Source organism: Lytechinus pictus, chromosome 19 (assembly GCF_037042905.1).
Source record: "Lytechinus pictus isolate F3 Inbred chromosome 19, Lp3.0, whole genome shotgun sequence".
Lineage (NCBI taxonomy): Eukaryota > Metazoa > Echinodermata > Echinoidea > Temnopleuroida > Toxopneustidae > Lytechinus > Lytechinus pictus.
The window spans coordinates 10,350,331-10,367,696 of record NC_087263.1 but is presented as its reverse complement, the minus strand read 5'-3'; the positions used below and the strand labels follow the sequence as shown (position 1 = coordinate 10,367,696).

The window sequence follows — 17,366 nt, the reverse complement described above, 5'->3', positions numbered from 1 at the left end:
ATTACAATTACTAACTACTAGAGTAATTCCATGAACCAAGCATGCCACCCCCCTTCCTTACATATTAACTTTCTGAAAAGTTTTCCTCAGTTTTCTAGTTGATATGATTAGTTATAAAGCAGTCAAATAAAGGAGAAAATGGGTATTGGACATAAAAAAAAAGCTTGATTGATTCATATGACATTGTACTTGCACTACTACTGGGAAATTCTTTACAATATTCAACCATTTTTTGTCTTGCCCCTATTCATACTTCACCTCATAAACTTCATTTCACATGAACTTTTAAAGTAGACATAAGTAACTTCATAAAGGTCCATATACGTGGTCAAACGTACACACTTTTGTGAACTCCCAATCCCGACAACCAAGAAAGAGTCTGAACAAATTACAAAGAAATTTCTGAAAAAAAGGAAAGTACAACACCTATATCACTGCTACTATGACACCTATATCACTGCTACTACGACACCTATATCACTGCTACTACGACACCTATATCACTGCTACTTCGACACCTATATCACTGCTACTACGACACCTATATCACTGCTACTACAACACCTAAATCACTGCTACTACAACTACTTACTTGACAGCTTTGATTGTAGGGAACACCTCCAGAAGTTTACTGATGATCAAAGACTTCAACTGCTCAAAACGTTCTATAGCTTCACGCACAAAGACAAGAACATCAGCTGCTGCCAGCTCGTTGGTATCGCTCAAGAATTCCATCAGCTGTAAAACATTAGATGGAATAGAAGAATAATTCACCAACACATTTAATAACACCATCTTGAAGTCGTACATGTATTTGGTAAGGGATTGTAATTCTGTTCTCAGTGAATTCATTTCATACACATTTCACTGCCAAATGGCGTGTGATAGATACACATGCATGCAATGTTTAATTATTGTATAGCACATATAGTGCATCCAAAGAGACATGGATATTTTATAATACTGTATTCAATTATTGAAATAACAATAGTCAGAAAAAAAGTATAATTTGAAAAAAAAAAAAACATTCAAAATTTGGTACAAAATGAATGGGAAAATAAAAAGACTTGATGAAAAAAAGAAAAAAAAAAAGAGATCTAAATTTTAATTTAAAGGAACATCAGACCGACACACGTAAAAAAATGTAAATTGATAAATCCTGTGGCATTTCTAATTTCTTAACATATTAAAACTTCACATAGAGAAGAAATAGGTCTGATTCAATTGAACTGATTGTACACATGCTAAAGGGATATGGAGACCGTGCCTTTTCATCTATTGCTCCATGCCCCTGGAGCTCCCTCCCTTCTTCACTCTGTGAAATTGACAACATTGACCTCTTCAAATCGTCTCTCAAAACTCACGTATTTCAGCAGATGGGTAATAATTAGCTTAATTGGATGAACCTGCGCCTATGGATTTTTTTAACAGAAATATGGCATATTACAAATGCTGCGGATCATCATCATCATCATGCTGGAATTCGTTATTTTTTCTCTCATAATAGAGGGAGAAAAGAGTTTAAAAATAGAGAAGTGTGAAAATTGTAATCAGATCTTACCAGTGGAATGACAGTAGCGGCGACATCAGGGAACTTGACACTGCAGGAATGTAGGGTTCTGACCAATAGCTGGCGGTATTTACCAGTATCCTCGTGCTCTCCGACATTCTGGGTCTTGCTTACTTCCTTCTTTAACACAAGTACCATCTAAACAGGAATTCAATAGGAAAGGTAGGTCAAACATTTTTTTTTTAAACATGGAAATGAAAGAAAAAAATTATCACAAAGAATGTACAAATTCTCCCCTAAAAACAATTCGCACAGAAAGATTACAAGTGCTACTATGGGAATTATAATACACTGCAATGCATTAATTAAGCTTAACTTTCTTATTATTTAACATTTAAAAGGTGACAGCAACACAATGACAGGTTTTACATGGAAATCAATATGAAATAGGTAAAATTTGTGTATATATATTGTTAGTGAAGAAGTGGCACATTGTTTTGTTTCTACAGAGGCAATCGTTCTTTGTGACTTCAAACTTCATGGCAACTTCTGCCCTTTGCATTTGAATGTTTTTCTAAAAAAAGTGGCAATTACAGAACATTTTTTTTTTTTGTTTTTTGTTTTTTTTGGGGGGGGGGGGGGCTTTGTATGATAAATTGTAATTTGCTAACCCCAGACTGGAGAGATACAATGGGAATGACTAATATATGGCTTGAAGATTGGGGATCATCCAAAAAAGCAACTGACAATCTATTCCTTTTCCGTGGTACACTCAGAGGAGTGTACATATGACATGATGCCATTAAGGTGATGAGTGAAATTATCCTAAATTTCATTGATAACATTTACTCACCTCTTCAATGTTCCTGGATGAGATCAGGTCTAGGGCTAGATCTAGGGTCTTACGACGGACCTCCAGGTCAGATGCTGACAGGACACGGAGGATATCCATCACCAGATCCTGAGAAGTAAAAAATAAAAAAGAAATGATGGTGAAAATGACACTTCAAAACTGATAAAATCATAATTGACTCAGGCCTGTATTCTGAACTCTAGTTTAATTCAAACTCTGGTCGGAAGTTGCGGTTTAACCCTATCTAGGCCGGGGTATTTTTGGAGTTCATATGGCCGGGGGGGGGGGGGGCCTCCTAGGCCCCCCCTTGACATCTCGGCCGTTGGCCGCGCAATCGCGCCGAAAATTTGCACGCACGTTGTCTTGGACATAATCTACAATACTGTATAGCAATTTATTTCATGCAAATTGCTATTGAGTGATTATGCTCATTTATGCGTAATTAGTATGCGAAATCGTACTTTTCCCTCTAACTCCCTAAATAAAGCTCCAAATGGTCCAATTTTTGGTATAAAAACTCTTTTTGGTGTTCCTAGCAAGTGTACATAAAAAAAATTGCGATATCAGACCAATTTATTATGTATTTTATTGTTTTTTGCAATTTCTTATGTATTTCCTTGTTTTTGGACCTTTTGTTTTTCATTGTTTTTTCAATGAAATTTGTTGTGGACTCTTCTGAGATCATAAACAGCATAAAATGAATACATTTAGACCAGCCAAACTAAAAATAATCATACATTTATGATTTTTGGTTGAAATCACAATTTGCATTGACTTTGTACACAAATTCACGTTTTTGAGCGATTTTTGGTCTGACATGCACTTACATAATGTTGCGTAATTTCGGAACTGCGTACCCAGGTGACGCAAAACTGGTCTCAAAAGTTGCGGAAGATTTGAAAGTAAAAAGTCAGCAAGTGGCGTGGTCAAAAAATTTCGCGCGGCGAAAATATTGCACGAATTGTTGAGGGGGGCCTCGGAGGTCCCCCCCCCCCCCCGGCCTGGATAGGGTTAACTATGGATAGGAAACTTAGACACTAATCTCTAACAGTACAAGTTCAATTTATCAGCTCATTTGACTCTCAAATTGTCCATAACCGTCAGTACTAATATAACTAAAACAAAATCGCACCTTGTGCGCCAAACTGCCATCTGATTTGTTGCAGAAGAATCGCAGACCAAATCTCAGACATTCGACATGTCAAATCTTCCCGTGATTCTTCTGAGATTTTTAAAATTTGAGCCAATCAGATTTGACCTAGACTGTGACGTCACAACCAATTTGAAGATGGCATGGAGACGCGGTGCATTGCAGAGTTATTTCTGGCTGTCGCAATGTGTGCGCTGGCCTGTGGTGCAATTGCACAGAGATACGATAGGCAACTTGTTGTAATTGGATCTTGGAGCAATCGTGTTGTATAGTGTGCGCTGGGCTTAAAGGTAAATTCTAGTTTTGGTAACGATATCAAAATGAGTTCGTACAGAATCCAATGAAATGACCACCAAAGTGTCTGTTTGTATAAATAAAACGCATGTGCCAAAGGATTCTGGAAGAAATTGTGTAATTGCTGAGAAATCAGCAAATAAGCACAGGATTCGGGTAGAGCGTCGGGCCCGACGCTCAAAGCAATAATTATACACTGTCCCACGTGCGCTTATCTGTGTTGGGGAAGTTCAGTCTGAACATTTTTCAGCGTAGATTTCAAGATTTCGCAAAGTTCAGTTTATGTACCAGATCTAGATCCTCGATGATATACTGACAATTAAGCCTGGTTTTACAGACTTTCTCATGAAATCAGTGTTTACTGCAACTACTGGAATTTCTCTTTAACATGTAACAGACGAGGACTAACCTGTAGGACTTTTTCATGAGCTGGGGTATCCTTGAGAGCGATGAGACGATCAAGAACAATCAGCTTGACGTTGTTATCACTTTCCTTGATGATCAGGTCTATGTAACACGATGCTGCAGCCTGATGGAAAAGACACATGCATATTAGTGTTTTCTTTGGTGAAAAAGGAAATTTAAAATAATGATGGCTCACAATTTTTTCTCCAACAAAGGCTAGCATATCAAGCAGGGAGTGTTTCATAAAGCAAATAGTAAGGTATTTTCACTTAGTACTTCATTATTAGCCAACCAGATGAAAGGATTTCAAAGCTTATAATACATGTACTATGTACTATAATACATGTAAAATGACTTCCATGACATGTACCCGTGTGCAATGTATAATGGAGTGAGGGGAGGGATTACTTTTAATAAGGTTCACATTTTCATGATCACAACGCCTGCAGTCTTGAAGATTGAATTAGGGTCATAGTTATGTGTGGGTTTCATGAGCCTAAATGATAGATTTAGAGCATTTTTCCTTTTCTAGTCAAAAACATATCAAGACGCAAACTTTTATATGTCATGTAAGTGATATAAACTGGACCCAATATCTTCAATTCATGATAGTTTCATTTGATACCACTGTCCTTCTAGCAATCAGATCATGTTTTTGTAATAATGTTCATCCATTATTTTGAATTTTGATTAAGAGTGCTCAAATGTTAGTACACTCCATCATGAAATGCACTCCTTCATGCCAAGTGTTGATTGTAGACAACACTAAAATTTTATCACCTGACTTCACAATTAAAAATCTATAACATGGCAGAGCTTGAACACTTCAAATATGCTCATTTTCTGGTGGGGTTCACTAACTTTTGAGCAACATTGTATATTGTACAACGCCTACTTAGCTTGTTGTACGCGAGCAAATGGGAGGCTGAATGTCAAACATTCGTACCGTTGCACACAGGATGTACCATCCAAAATGTACCGTTGCACGGCTTTAGGAGGTGACGTCACAATGCGATTTAATTCATTGCGCTCAGTATTAAATAAGGTGACAATACGCGTATAGCCTACTGGCTAAATGGGGATTTTGCTTTTCGCTTTCAATATTTTTGCTCCCTTTTCATAGATTACTGCTGGCTAAATGGGAATTTGCTTTTCGCTTTCAATATTTTTGCTCCCTTTTCATAGATTACTGCAGGGAAATACTCTTGGTTTAAAAAAAATATTTTCGCTAGATTTTGAGGCGTTGTACAACACAAATAGAAAATATTCTTATTCTTGCAATGGTGCGAGATTCCGCATTTCGGCGAAAGAAAGAAACGCTCTATTCAGAGCATCTTTCTTTCAACTCATGCAAAATCTCGCACCATCGCACTCATGCCTATTCGCCATTTGTATAATAATTTGTATGATGTTTGAATAGTAATGAAAATGGAGTCTTGAGGCATATTGCTCAGCCCTGGTGACATATCATTTCTTTACCTTGACAGCCGTGGGGGCGCTAGACAGGGTGACCAAGGTGCCTGCGGCTTCGTAACGGACAGCAGGGCTGGACGATTGGAGTAGGTTATAGATACAACGGATAAACCTAGCACGCTCAGATGGGTTGGTATGACAGACCTAGGAGAGATAGGGAAACAATAGTGGCAATTTGAATAAAAGACATTTCCACACTTGATAGACAAAAGGATGAAACACACCTTTTTTTTTTAGCATTTTGACATTTTTGTACTAAAATAATAAGTAACATCTACACATTCTCAATAACAGAAAGCCACTAGGCAATTCAATCAAGTATTTTCACAGAACAAAAATGTCATAAAACATCATCAAACATGCATTTTGCCATTACTGACAATGAAAGTGCAGTTCTGCTTTATTTATATATATCATGCTTCATCATAAAATAATGTCATAAAACATCATCAATCATGCATTATACCACTACTGACAATGATAACACAAGTCTGATTTGTATATTGTACTTCATAGATATAATCCAATGATTGGCTTTTTTGGGTCCCATAACATGAAGCTTAGCTATTGATTGCTTGAATAGTTGACCATTACGTACATTGGCATCTATGTATAAAATGACAGACATCGGTATCTGTCTCTTTTCAGGAAGATCTTGCCTTTCTATCTTGCTTCCTTCTGTCAAAGCTTAAGGAATAGTCCCGAATACACTCACCTTATAGACAAGCTCAACAATGACAAGCTGTAGAATATCATTGAAGGAATGGATCTGATCAATACATGTACTCAGGTAGTCCAGAGCTCGCTCCTATTAATAAGGGAACAAAAAACAACAATTAAATATTATCACTTTAATAACATGTCATTATTTTTCCATAGTTTACAAAAGAGACAATATCGTGTGGTAAGTGAAACTGCCATCATTAATTAAAATCACCATTACTCCCATCATCATCATCACCTAAATAATCATTATTATGATTGATATAAGAAATGGTCACTTTAACCATCATTATCGTAATCCTGATGATACTCCTGAGAATCATCATTACTGTTCTCGCAGTAGACCTCATAATCATCATCATCACTATCATCATCCTCACTATCACCATTATCCTCATCACCATCATTCTCACCATCACCATCATTATCCTCATCACCATCATTATCCTCATCACCATCATCACCATCATCATCACCACCATCATCACCATCACCACCACCACCACCACCTCTAGGTTGGGCTAGTTTCTCCATAACAAACAGGATCAATGCCTCTCATCAGTTTAGTATTCTTTGTCATCACCACCACCACCACCACCACCACCACCACCACCATCACCACCACCTCTCCCACCACCATCCTCATCATCATCTTCATCTTCATTATCATCACCATCCTCATCATCATCTTCATTATCATCACCATCGATATCTCCTCATCATCATCACCATCTTCCTCTTCACCCTCATACTCTTATTCTCCTCCTCCCCCTCCCTCATCTTCATCATGAATGCATTTGAATCAATACAAATTTGCTGCTTCCTTCTTTACCTGATCAACATGTATCAGCATCATGAAGGCATTTCTCTTACTGGAAGCATCCTGCTCTTGTTCTAAGAAGTTGTGGATAAGCTCAGGGGCATCAGGGATCAGCGTATCGAAGCTCCTGAAACAGAGAAGACAAATGTTTTGATCAGGGGCCCATTTCATGAAACAAATATTCAGTGCCTTTACAGACAGTTTTGCTCTGAGCCAATCATATGTGAGTATTTCAGAAGCTTGTGAAAAATATCCAGTGACATCACTGACTATATCTTTCATTTCAATATTCATTATCTGCTCATAAAAATCAAAAAAATATTTTTTCAAAAGTGAAATTTACAACGAAATAAAATAAACTTTCAATTTGTAAAATGCTCCTATAGACTATATTATGCTATTTCATAGACAACCTTAACAATAGCAGATCTATTGATTGAAGGATTATAACGGAATCTAATTACACCTGAATGATCAAGTTCACAACATTTATAAATAGACCAATATATGCAACATATTTTTGGTGTAAAAATATTGACATGTTACAGTTGTTGGAAAAAAACCCTCACTTGTAGATGGTAAAGATGGCCAATACTGCATTTCGCCTGACATAACTATGGCGATGCTCAAGACACGCCCTGATAGCAGGCATCAGTGGTTCCAGAAGCTCTGCCTCCTTGAGCTTGCAGAGGAAACGAAGGGTGGACCCGCGGATGAACTCGTTGGGATGCTGAAGATCCTATAAACACGAGGAAAAAGGCTACAGTTTACATGACAAAGAATATTGCTTTCAAGCAAAAAATGAACTTTTTTACTTTTGAGGGCTACTTTTCACAGCTTAGGGCCTACTGCCTAAATCTGCAACATTTGATAATTTTTATTTATTTATTTCTTTTTGTTTACCCAGGGTAACCCCATCAGTGGACTAAGCACTGTTTTTCTTGGGGGCCCTGCATGTTTTAACATTAAGATGAATGGGGATTTCCAAGGCATTTCAGGGGCAGCACTGTAATATTTTCCTTCATTACTTTCATAAAAAAAACAATGTGAATTTAGCAGATTTGCCACAATTTGAATTCTTAGATATGCCTCCTTAACTCTTGCTGGCCGACACTAGGCAAATGTGTGTTTGAACATCTTCAAGGCTCATTTGATCAATCAAGGTAGCCTTTCATGAAACAAACAGTATTAAAGCCATCTCCACTATTTGTTATAAGCTATTGAAATCCTTGCATTTTATTGGCTATGATGCAAAACTGTCAGTGAAAATCACTGAAAAAACTCTTCATTATATATAACAGGCATACACATGTACATATATTTTTACATGAAAACCCTATCTCAATAATACAAAGAGAAGATGTTGAGTATTAAGACAGGGCTCCACACTAACCCATTTTTTCTACCGGTCCAACCTATTCATGTCGGACCAGTAGATACCCAGTTTTTCAAATTTTTACTGGTCCGAACCTAAAATCTACTGGTCCCAAAAAATAAAGGAAACACTAAAAAAGGCGCAAGTTTATTTTTCTAGCCTTTCGTTACCCCCCCCCCCCAATAAAATGAAGGAATGAAGGACAAAAAGAAAGCAAGACAGAAACGAAGAAAGAAAGAAAGAAAAAAAAAAGAAAGAAAGAAAGAAAGAAAGAAAAAAGAAAGGAAGGAAGGAAGGAAGGAAGGAAGGAAGGAAGGAAGGAAGGAAGGAAGGAAGGAAGGAAGGAAGGAAGGAAGGAAGGAAGGAAGGAAGGAAGGAAGGAAGGAAGGAAGGAAGGAAGGAAGGAAGGAAGGAAGGAAGGAAGGAAGGAAGGAAGGAAGGAAGGAAGGAAGGAAGGAAGGAAGGAAGGAAGGAAGGAAGGAAGAAAAAAAGAAAAGGTAAAGAAAGGATAGATGTGAAGGAAGGGAAAAAAGAAAGAACTAAAGAAGGAAAGGAAGGAATGAATAAAGAAGGAACAAAAGAAGGAAAGAAAGAAAGAAAGAAAGAAAGAAAGAAAGAAAGAAAGAAAGAAAGAAAGAAAGAAAGAAAGAAAGAAAGAAAGAAAGAAAGAAAGAAAGAAAGAAAGAAAGAAAGAAAGAAAGAAAGAAAGAAAGAAAGAAAGAAAGAAAGAAAGAAAGAAAGAAAGAAAGAAAGAAAGAAAGAAAGAAAGAAAAAAAGAAATGAAGGAAAGAAATGAAGCAAGCAATACAGAAAGAAAGAACAAATTCAGAAAGTAGTAAAGGAAAGAAAGCAATAAAAAAGAAAGGGCAAAAGGAGAGATGGAAAAAAGGACAAAAGAAAGAAAGAGAGGAAGGAAGAAAGGAATTAAGGAAGAAATAAAGGAAAGGTAAAATGATAGACAGAAGGAAAGAAATGAAGGAAGGGAAGGAAAGAAGCAAGCAATATAAAAAAGAAAAGGTAAAAGAAAAGATGAAAGGGAGAAAAATAGAAAGACTGAGAGACAAAGAAAGGAAGGAATGAAAGAATAAAGGAGAGAAAGGAAGCAAGCAGTCAAAAAAAAGGAAAGGTAAAAGGATAGATTTAACAAAGGGAAAAAGGAAAGAACAAGACAGATAGAAGAAAGGAAGGAATGAATCTAAGAGAGAGAGAGAGAGAGGGCTGAAAGAAGGAAGAAATAAAAAAAAAAAACAAGAAAGGGTAAATAAATGATGGATGGATGGAAGGAAGAAAGAAACAAAGAAAGTAACAAAGAATGAAGGAAAGAAAAGGGTAAAAAGAAGGAAGGAAAGAAAGGAAGAAGAGAAGAGATGAATATAGGATGGATGGACTCAAAAATTAAAGAAAGGAAAATATCACCAAAAAAAAAGAAAGAAAGAAAGAAAGAAAGAAAGAAAGAAAGAAAGAAAAAAGAAATAGAGAAAAATATTTTTTAAAAGGATAGAAAGAATGAAAGAACGAATTAAAGAAAAAAAGGGAAATTAAAAAAGAAAGACAGTAACAAAAAATGAAAGAAGAGAGGGAAGAAACAAAGAAAGATTGAAAAGAAAGAAGGAAAGAAAGATAGGAAGAAAACAGAGGAAGAAAGCTAAAACTATCAAATAATTTATCAGTTTCTTTTGGCTCAATTAAAATAGCTACGAAAGAAAGAAACCAAGTGTATCAACACACACATAAATGCATATGTGGGGCTATTATGTATTCAGACGATATCACCCGAAACCCGATCTGTTTGAACCAAAACAGAAGTGAAAATTTCTCCTTTAACTGCTTACAAATGACAGAGTTACTCCAATTTTTAGGAAATATGGAGATTATAAGAGCCTTTCATGAGTATGAATCGTGAATTTTGACAGTTCTGTGAGAGATTTCTGCCAGAGTTTAGCCAAGCTTCGTTCGCGCAGCCAGTACAGAATTTACCACGTGTGTTGTGTGGCTGGCCACATACACTGTATGCTACTTTAGTAACACTTACGTGCGATTCATTCTGTGTGTATTCTGTGTGTGAATGACAGAATTTAACGGGGGGAAATGGTTTGCAGTGAATTTGACCATTTCTGGAAAAGTTATTGGCCCAACAATGGTTTTTATTACTGGTCATGTCGGACCCTTAAATCTTGCTATTTTTGGAAAAATTACTGGCCCGACAATGATATTTTTTACTGGTCATGTCGGACCAGTAAATCTTCCTATTTCTGAAAATCTACTGGCCCGACAGCGATTTTTACCGGTCTGGGACCGTCGGACCGGCGCTAGTGTCGAGCCCTGATTAAGATAAATCAAATAATTGAAATCAAAAGTTAAATTAGAGCAAGAGGTTTTCACCCACCTTCCTGTATGCATCACAAACAAGGATCATTTCCTGGAGGAGTTTGCCATCTGGATGAGTCTTTGGAACAATCTCCCAGAAGATCAGCAATAGTTTCTTGATAGTGTGGTCCTAACCAGACAAATGAAAATCCCAATCATGTCATCAAGATTGGAACTACCACACAATGAAACTGTCACTAACATGAACAATTTTTATATGTTATCGATATGGCACAATGCTAGAAGTAAAGATATACTGTTACGCGCATCAAAACAGGTATTTGATAATTGCAGTCTTCTACAGGCTTATTCCTGTTTTTCTGGAATCAATACAAAGACAGAATATGATTTGTGGAAAATGCAATTTTGCATTGAAAAATGCAGGTGTGATTGATATCAAGTATGTCCAAGAGAAACTGCAAAAAAAAGGAAAGATTTACACTGATAAAAATTCATCCCAAGTAATAAACTAGGTAAAGTCTGTGCCACATTACTCCACATATATCCCACTACTGCTAGTGTGTAAGAACAATTAAGTAACACGCTTCTCCTTCAATTACAGTTTACAATTAAAAAAAAAGACATATCGGTTGCAAGCTGTTTTTCAACAGGGTCTTTTTCTTTCAATGTTCAGCGATCATTTCTTGTATGATGAAATGTGTGGATTAGTGACCAAACGACTAATACCCCTTTCATAAACCCAATTATGCGGCTAATAGCAGCATAATTTGGTCATAAATTCGGAGGAGGACCAGAGTTATCCGCATTATTTTGATGCTGCAATTATCCGCATAATAGCGGCATCGGGACAAGATTTTGACTTTATGAACGCATTTCAAAAGTAATGTGGATAATTGCCATGGTGCGGTCACAAGGTCACCCTTTTCCAACACAACCGCATCGGAGGGGGTGTGTGCGGTTGCCATGACGATTATCTGCCTTTTTCAGTAAGGGCGCTCGTAAAAATAGTGCGGATTATTTTCGGAGTTTGTGAACGTAATTTTTATTGAATTATCCGCATTACTCTTAGGCCGCTAATTGGAGGATGGGTTTATGAAAGGGGTATAATACAGGATTCCTGAGGGGAAAGATGCCGCTCTGACTTTACATGTAGGTTTGGTGCATTACATACAGACCTTGAGCGGTAGAAGAAACCGGATGACATGCATCAATATTCCAGGAAACTTCTCTCCATTGAGAATCATGTAGATAAGCTTCTTCAGAGCTTCAGTCTTTGTCTTTGTGTCTCCTTTCTCTGTTGACAACAGAAAGCAATACAGGTTGTTAGTTAAAGGGGCATATAACTCTGAACACAATGATTAGCCTATCATTTGCCCATGTACAGGTTCATTTACAGATACATACCGTAGTCTTATACCCTTCCATTGTACAAAAATGAATATTATTATTGTGAAGCTTGATTAAAAAAAATATGATGGTCATTTGATCTTTATCAAAAACAAGAATGCTTGGAAGCAATACTAAAAACTTTTTATTTCTTGGCAAATAATATGGTATTAATGATGAGAAAAGTATATCTAAGATATTGCTCATCACTGTATCGAGTGAAAGGATGCACCGATGCAGCGCTGTAAATGAGGTAGTTCTGGTTCCTGTTTCATAAAGACTATTATAATTACGACGAGGTTATTAGTGTATCAGCCAATCATGTTGAATAATTTCAGTAACTTTAACTGTTATATAACAAGTACTATGAATCAGAACCCCGGTCGTGAGATGGTGCTCTTCAAAGTGGCTACATGTATGTCTTTAATGGTCAAGTCCACCTCAGAAAAATGTTGATTTGAATCAAAAGAGAAAAAGAGAAAAATCACACAAGCATTATGCTCAAAATTTCATCAAAATCGGATGTAAAATAAGAAAGTTATGACATTTTGAAGTTTCTTAAAATAAAATACTTATATGCACAATTTAGTCACATGTAAATGAGAGAATTTGTTTTCACTTTGTTTTCACTCACTATTTATTTTTTTATTGTTCGAATTATACATTATTTCAATTTTTGCAGATTTGACAATGAGGACCAACTTGATTGAACCATAAAATGTTAAAGCTAAATGAACGTAGTTGCAGTAAAACACTGATTTCGTGAGAAAGTCTGTAAAACCAAGGTAAAGTATTGATATATCATCGTGGATCTAGATCTGGTACAGTTACATAAACTGAACTTTGTGAAATCATAATATCTAGCTAAAAAACGATCACACTGAAGATCGCCAACACAGATAGGCACACGTGGGACAGTGTATTATTATTGCTGGAATAAAGACCCGACGGAAGTGACCGAATCCGCGCTTATTTTGCTTATTTCTCAGCAGTTACGCAATTTCTCCCAGAATCCTTTGGCACATATTTTTTATTCATACAAACAGACACTTTGGTGATCATTATATTAAATTCTGTAAAAAGTCATTTTGAGATCGTTCCCAAAACTGGAATTTACCTTTAAGCAATGGTACTTCAACATGTTCAGGGAGAAAGAAAACTTTGTTTCACAGGAAAATGAGAAAATAAGAATATTTCATATAATAAAATACAAAAGAAATAGTGAGTGATGTCATCAGTTCCCTCATTTGCATACCGACTGGGATGTGCATATAACCGTTTTGTGAAATTTAGCGAAACTTTGAAATGTCATAACTTCCTTATTTTACATCCAATTTTGATGAAATTTTCAGTGTTATGCTTGTTGGATTATTCTCTTTTTATTCAAATCAACTTTTTGTTGCGGTAGACTTGTCCTTTAAAGCATTTATTTAATTATTGTTCCATGAAATTGGGCCCGAAGAGGTATTTACTCACCTATATCATTCTTTAGTTGCATCTCATTAGGCGGCTCTACATCCATATTCATATTAATGAGGGTATAGCATGGTAGCTCTAAAGTAGACGTCATCTTGGTTGAATAATGGTTGCAACAGGGAGGACAAAAGGTAAAGCTGTGGAGAAATAAAGAGAATAACTTGCATAAACTTAAAGACTTGCATAATAACTTGCAGAATGACTTGTCAGTCCGGCATGGGTATTCAAATTCTTCCCAATACCACTCTTATTTCTTTTATCTTGCCTGGCGTTACATACATGTTAAAAATGTTTGTTGAATGTATTTTACTTGAATTTTTGTTTCACTGGTTGCGCAACGCACGCGTCTGTAACGTTGGCGAAGAACAATAGGAAACAAGATGGCGGCGTAAACATTGGGCAAGTCTCTTCCGTCTTTTCACAATATTTTTCTCATTTTTTTTGATGAATTCTTGTTTAAAAATAACGAGAGCGTAGAAATGTCGGAAATGAAGTTTAATCCCATGTACATCACTCCCTAGTACATGATTTTAGGGCTAGATCTGAAGGAAAGTAGAAATCTCGGGGGTGAAAGTTTCAGGTTTTTTGGGGTCCTTCGTGTAGGTGAATGAGAAGGAAGACCTGGCTTCATTGAGAGTAAGCCTACGTTAGTAAATGATTTTTACTCTCTAACTTAGAAGCCTCCTGGGGCCTGTTGCATGACGAGATGAGCGATACGTAGGAACGTCCTAGGACCATTCTTCCGAGATAGGAAGATTGGCGACAAATCAGCGCTTTCCGTTTCACGAAGGCAATTTTGTCTTCCAAGTCCGCGACATCGTTTGATATCGATAGTATCGGAAAAATATTTAGTCTTCATCGTCACCTGAACCTTTTATTTCTGAATGACGACTTTACATAAAATCCGATATTTCAATAAAAGGAGATAAAATAATGTTTTATTTATTACTGATAGTAGAATTGATGTATGGAGCTTACTTTATGAGGTTAAAAGAGAAAAAACTTTAAAGATTCACAAACATAACTAAATAAAATCGAAATTTTCATTATTTCCCTTATTTAGAACACGGTGTCTTTTTAGAGACACCTTTTATTGATATTTCAACGAAAGAGACCCTTGTCCGACATAAAAATTGATTTAACTAAGTAATTTCGACATTTATTAGTTCAATATTCTGTATTTTTATAGAATACTTGTATATAATGATAATTTTATAAATTATGCGTTAATATGTTATTTGTTGAGGTAAATATAGGGTTTAAATGGAGTAAACAAAATCAACAGTGTCTGATTGTATGAGACTAAAAAGGAAAATATGAGAGGCTGCGTGTGAAAAATCTAATTTATTTATTTTATTTGTCAGATATAACGCAAGAAATACAAATGTGAGTGTTTAGAGTATAAACATACCTCAGTTGCATGATGAGTAACAGAAGAAAATGAAAATATGAAAATTGCTGCAAACATGTCCAAGTGGATAAAGTATATAGTACTTTGCAATAATAATTAAAACATTGAAAAAGGTGTGAATCAATTCGCAATGGAAAAAATACTTTTACAGAAATAATGCTAAATATGACAACGATCATAAACGCTGGTCATATTTAAAGATGATCACTTAATTTATGGAAGTTTATATAAGAATATAAGGTTTAAGAAATAACATAAAAATATATATGTTCAAAATTTCAAAGTTAAGGAGTATAGAGATTATATGCTATGACATAAGGGCCGAAAGGGGCCTACCCTAAGATTTAAAATGCGCCTCTTCGTATGGACTTTCCATAATCTTTTCTTTAATGAACTTATCTTCATTTGTAATGGTTGTGATGGATTCGTAAGCTATAGGCTTGATCTGTATCTTAAATTCAATATTAGCTGCAGGTTTTTTGTTTTGTTTCACTGTTTCAAATCCAACAATTAATTTTCATTGATTAAAATAAATCTCAGCAAAAAAACAATAATTATAATGAAAATAAAATAAAAATAAATAAATGATTTAGCATGTTTAACATCTTAGTTTAGTTTGTCTTGTTTTTTTTTGCTGAATGTTATTGAACACGTTTTTTACCTTACATAATTTCTTTTAAAGAAATTTGTTGTTTATCTATAATGAGAAAGCATGAGGGGTCGGCTAAAGAGATATAGTGCCGCCCATTTCAAGTATTTCAAGTTTATTTTTTAATAGAAAAGGGGTGGGGATAAGACGGAGGGAGAATAGAAGAAAACATATTTAAAAAAATATTTGGCCCTAGTTACCCCCGGGAATAATACATGTACCCCGGAGAAGTTAAAATGACATCCGTTTTTGGTCGTCCTGCCGTGCAAAAAGATGACCTGAAATTGATGACAACTAGACCCCATATAAAAAATAACTTGGCGCCATCCCAGATAAAATGCATCAGAGTGCAACCAAAAAAATGTTTAGAGGTGATATGTCAGTGTGGCTTGCCGTAAATGCATTTTCTCTCAATGCCGACGGTGGCGGGCGGTGTGCAAATGAGATCATGCCTACGTAGGACATGTCTGGAGGTGTCTTTCCAAGGACCATTCTTCGTATCGCCCAAATCGGCTTTGTGAAACAGTTGAGCGATATCTCGTTCTTACGTAGAATGGTTCTACCAAAGACCCTTTCATGCAACAGGCCCCTGGCTACTCCTGCCAGTCCTGGCTAGTCAGAAGCCCATTTGTTTTGTGTGTGTATGACAACAAAAATCCTTATCAAATTAGACGGTGAATTTTTAAAGTAGACTAGATGCCAGACGGGACTCATGAGGGTGAAAAGGGGTAATTGTTCATGAGGAATCTGCTTATCACATTTTATTTGCTGCCAATGACAATGTAATCCTTTTGCAGCAAATGTAAACAAAGGAAATTGGTCTCCCAAACTGGAGACTGTCTCTGAAATTGGATACAGGATAGATCTAACTTTTTTAGAATTTAGGCCTAGGGCTAGGGCTAGAAAAATAGGGGCCCTAGGCCTACCCAAATTCAATACAAAACTTTCAAAAGTCAAAAAGACAAGTCTAATCTATCTCATAAAACATTGCCATTAAGCTGCAAATAGTCCACATACACTCCCAGTCACAGGAGAAAATTTCAAAAGGCCATTGGAATAAATATATAAAAAATCTTTAAAAAATAGGCGACCACCATTAAAATAAAGATTGCAGCATTGCACAAAAGGGTCAGTGATTTGGCTCGTGTGCATTTCAAGTGTATGCATCATGGAATTATGGTTTTCCGCCATTCAATCGCGTGCATGCTAAATCGCACGCATTAGGCAATACTACCCCCTTGCCTACGAGTCTACCTAGGCCCGGGTTAAGTGAATCAAGTGGTAAATGATCACAATTTTTATGGTATAACATGCTAAAGATATAGACTAGAAATGTTTAAAAGTGATACATAAATAAATACAAATTATGTATGATGAGCATCAATCCTCTCATTACCCGAAAATGTAAATCAAAATCACTCTTTTGTAGATCTTCACAACCTTTCCTCGCACAGTTTTATCTCCAATCGGTAAATTCCAACGTGGCGTTTCAGCGCCATCTACGGTGATCGCG

At 36.1% G+C, this 17,366-nt stretch overlaps 1 protein-coding gene across 2 annotated transcripts in view; it reads right to left on the bottom strand.

Moving 5' to 3' along the window:
- Window positions 1–17,357, bottom strand: part of LOC129282735 (coatomer subunit beta-like) — a 37,127-nt gene extending 19,770 nt beyond the window's left edge. The window contains exons 1-12 of one of the 2 annotated variants that reach the window (XR_010296632.1): window positions 17,250–17,333; window positions 13,794–13,930; window positions 12,107–12,225; window positions 10,990–11,100; window positions 7,798–7,967; window positions 7,241–7,355; window positions 6,401–6,493; window positions 5,692–5,829; window positions 4,217–4,336; window positions 2,364–2,471; window positions 1,562–1,708; window positions 593–738 (exon numbers count right to left, since the gene is read on the bottom strand). Coding sequence is in view for 1 of the 2 variants with exons in the window: in XM_064114018.1 (XP_063970088.1) it covers window positions 593–738; window positions 1,562–1,708; window positions 2,364–2,471; window positions 4,217–4,336; window positions 5,692–5,829; window positions 6,401–6,493; window positions 7,241–7,355; window positions 7,798–7,967; window positions 10,990–11,100; window positions 12,107–12,225; window positions 13,794–13,887 (1,361 nt within the window). In the remaining variant the exon portion in view is untranslated. Of the gene's footprint in view, window positions 1–592; window positions 739–1,561; window positions 1,709–2,363; window positions 2,472–4,216; window positions 4,337–5,691; window positions 5,830–6,400; window positions 6,494–7,240; window positions 7,356–7,797; window positions 7,968–10,989; window positions 11,101–12,106; window positions 12,226–13,793; window positions 13,931–17,249 lie in introns of both variants that reach the window. The other variant, XM_064114018.1, reaches the window with a different exon arrangement.
- Window positions 17,358–17,366: the final 9 nt, after the last annotated feature.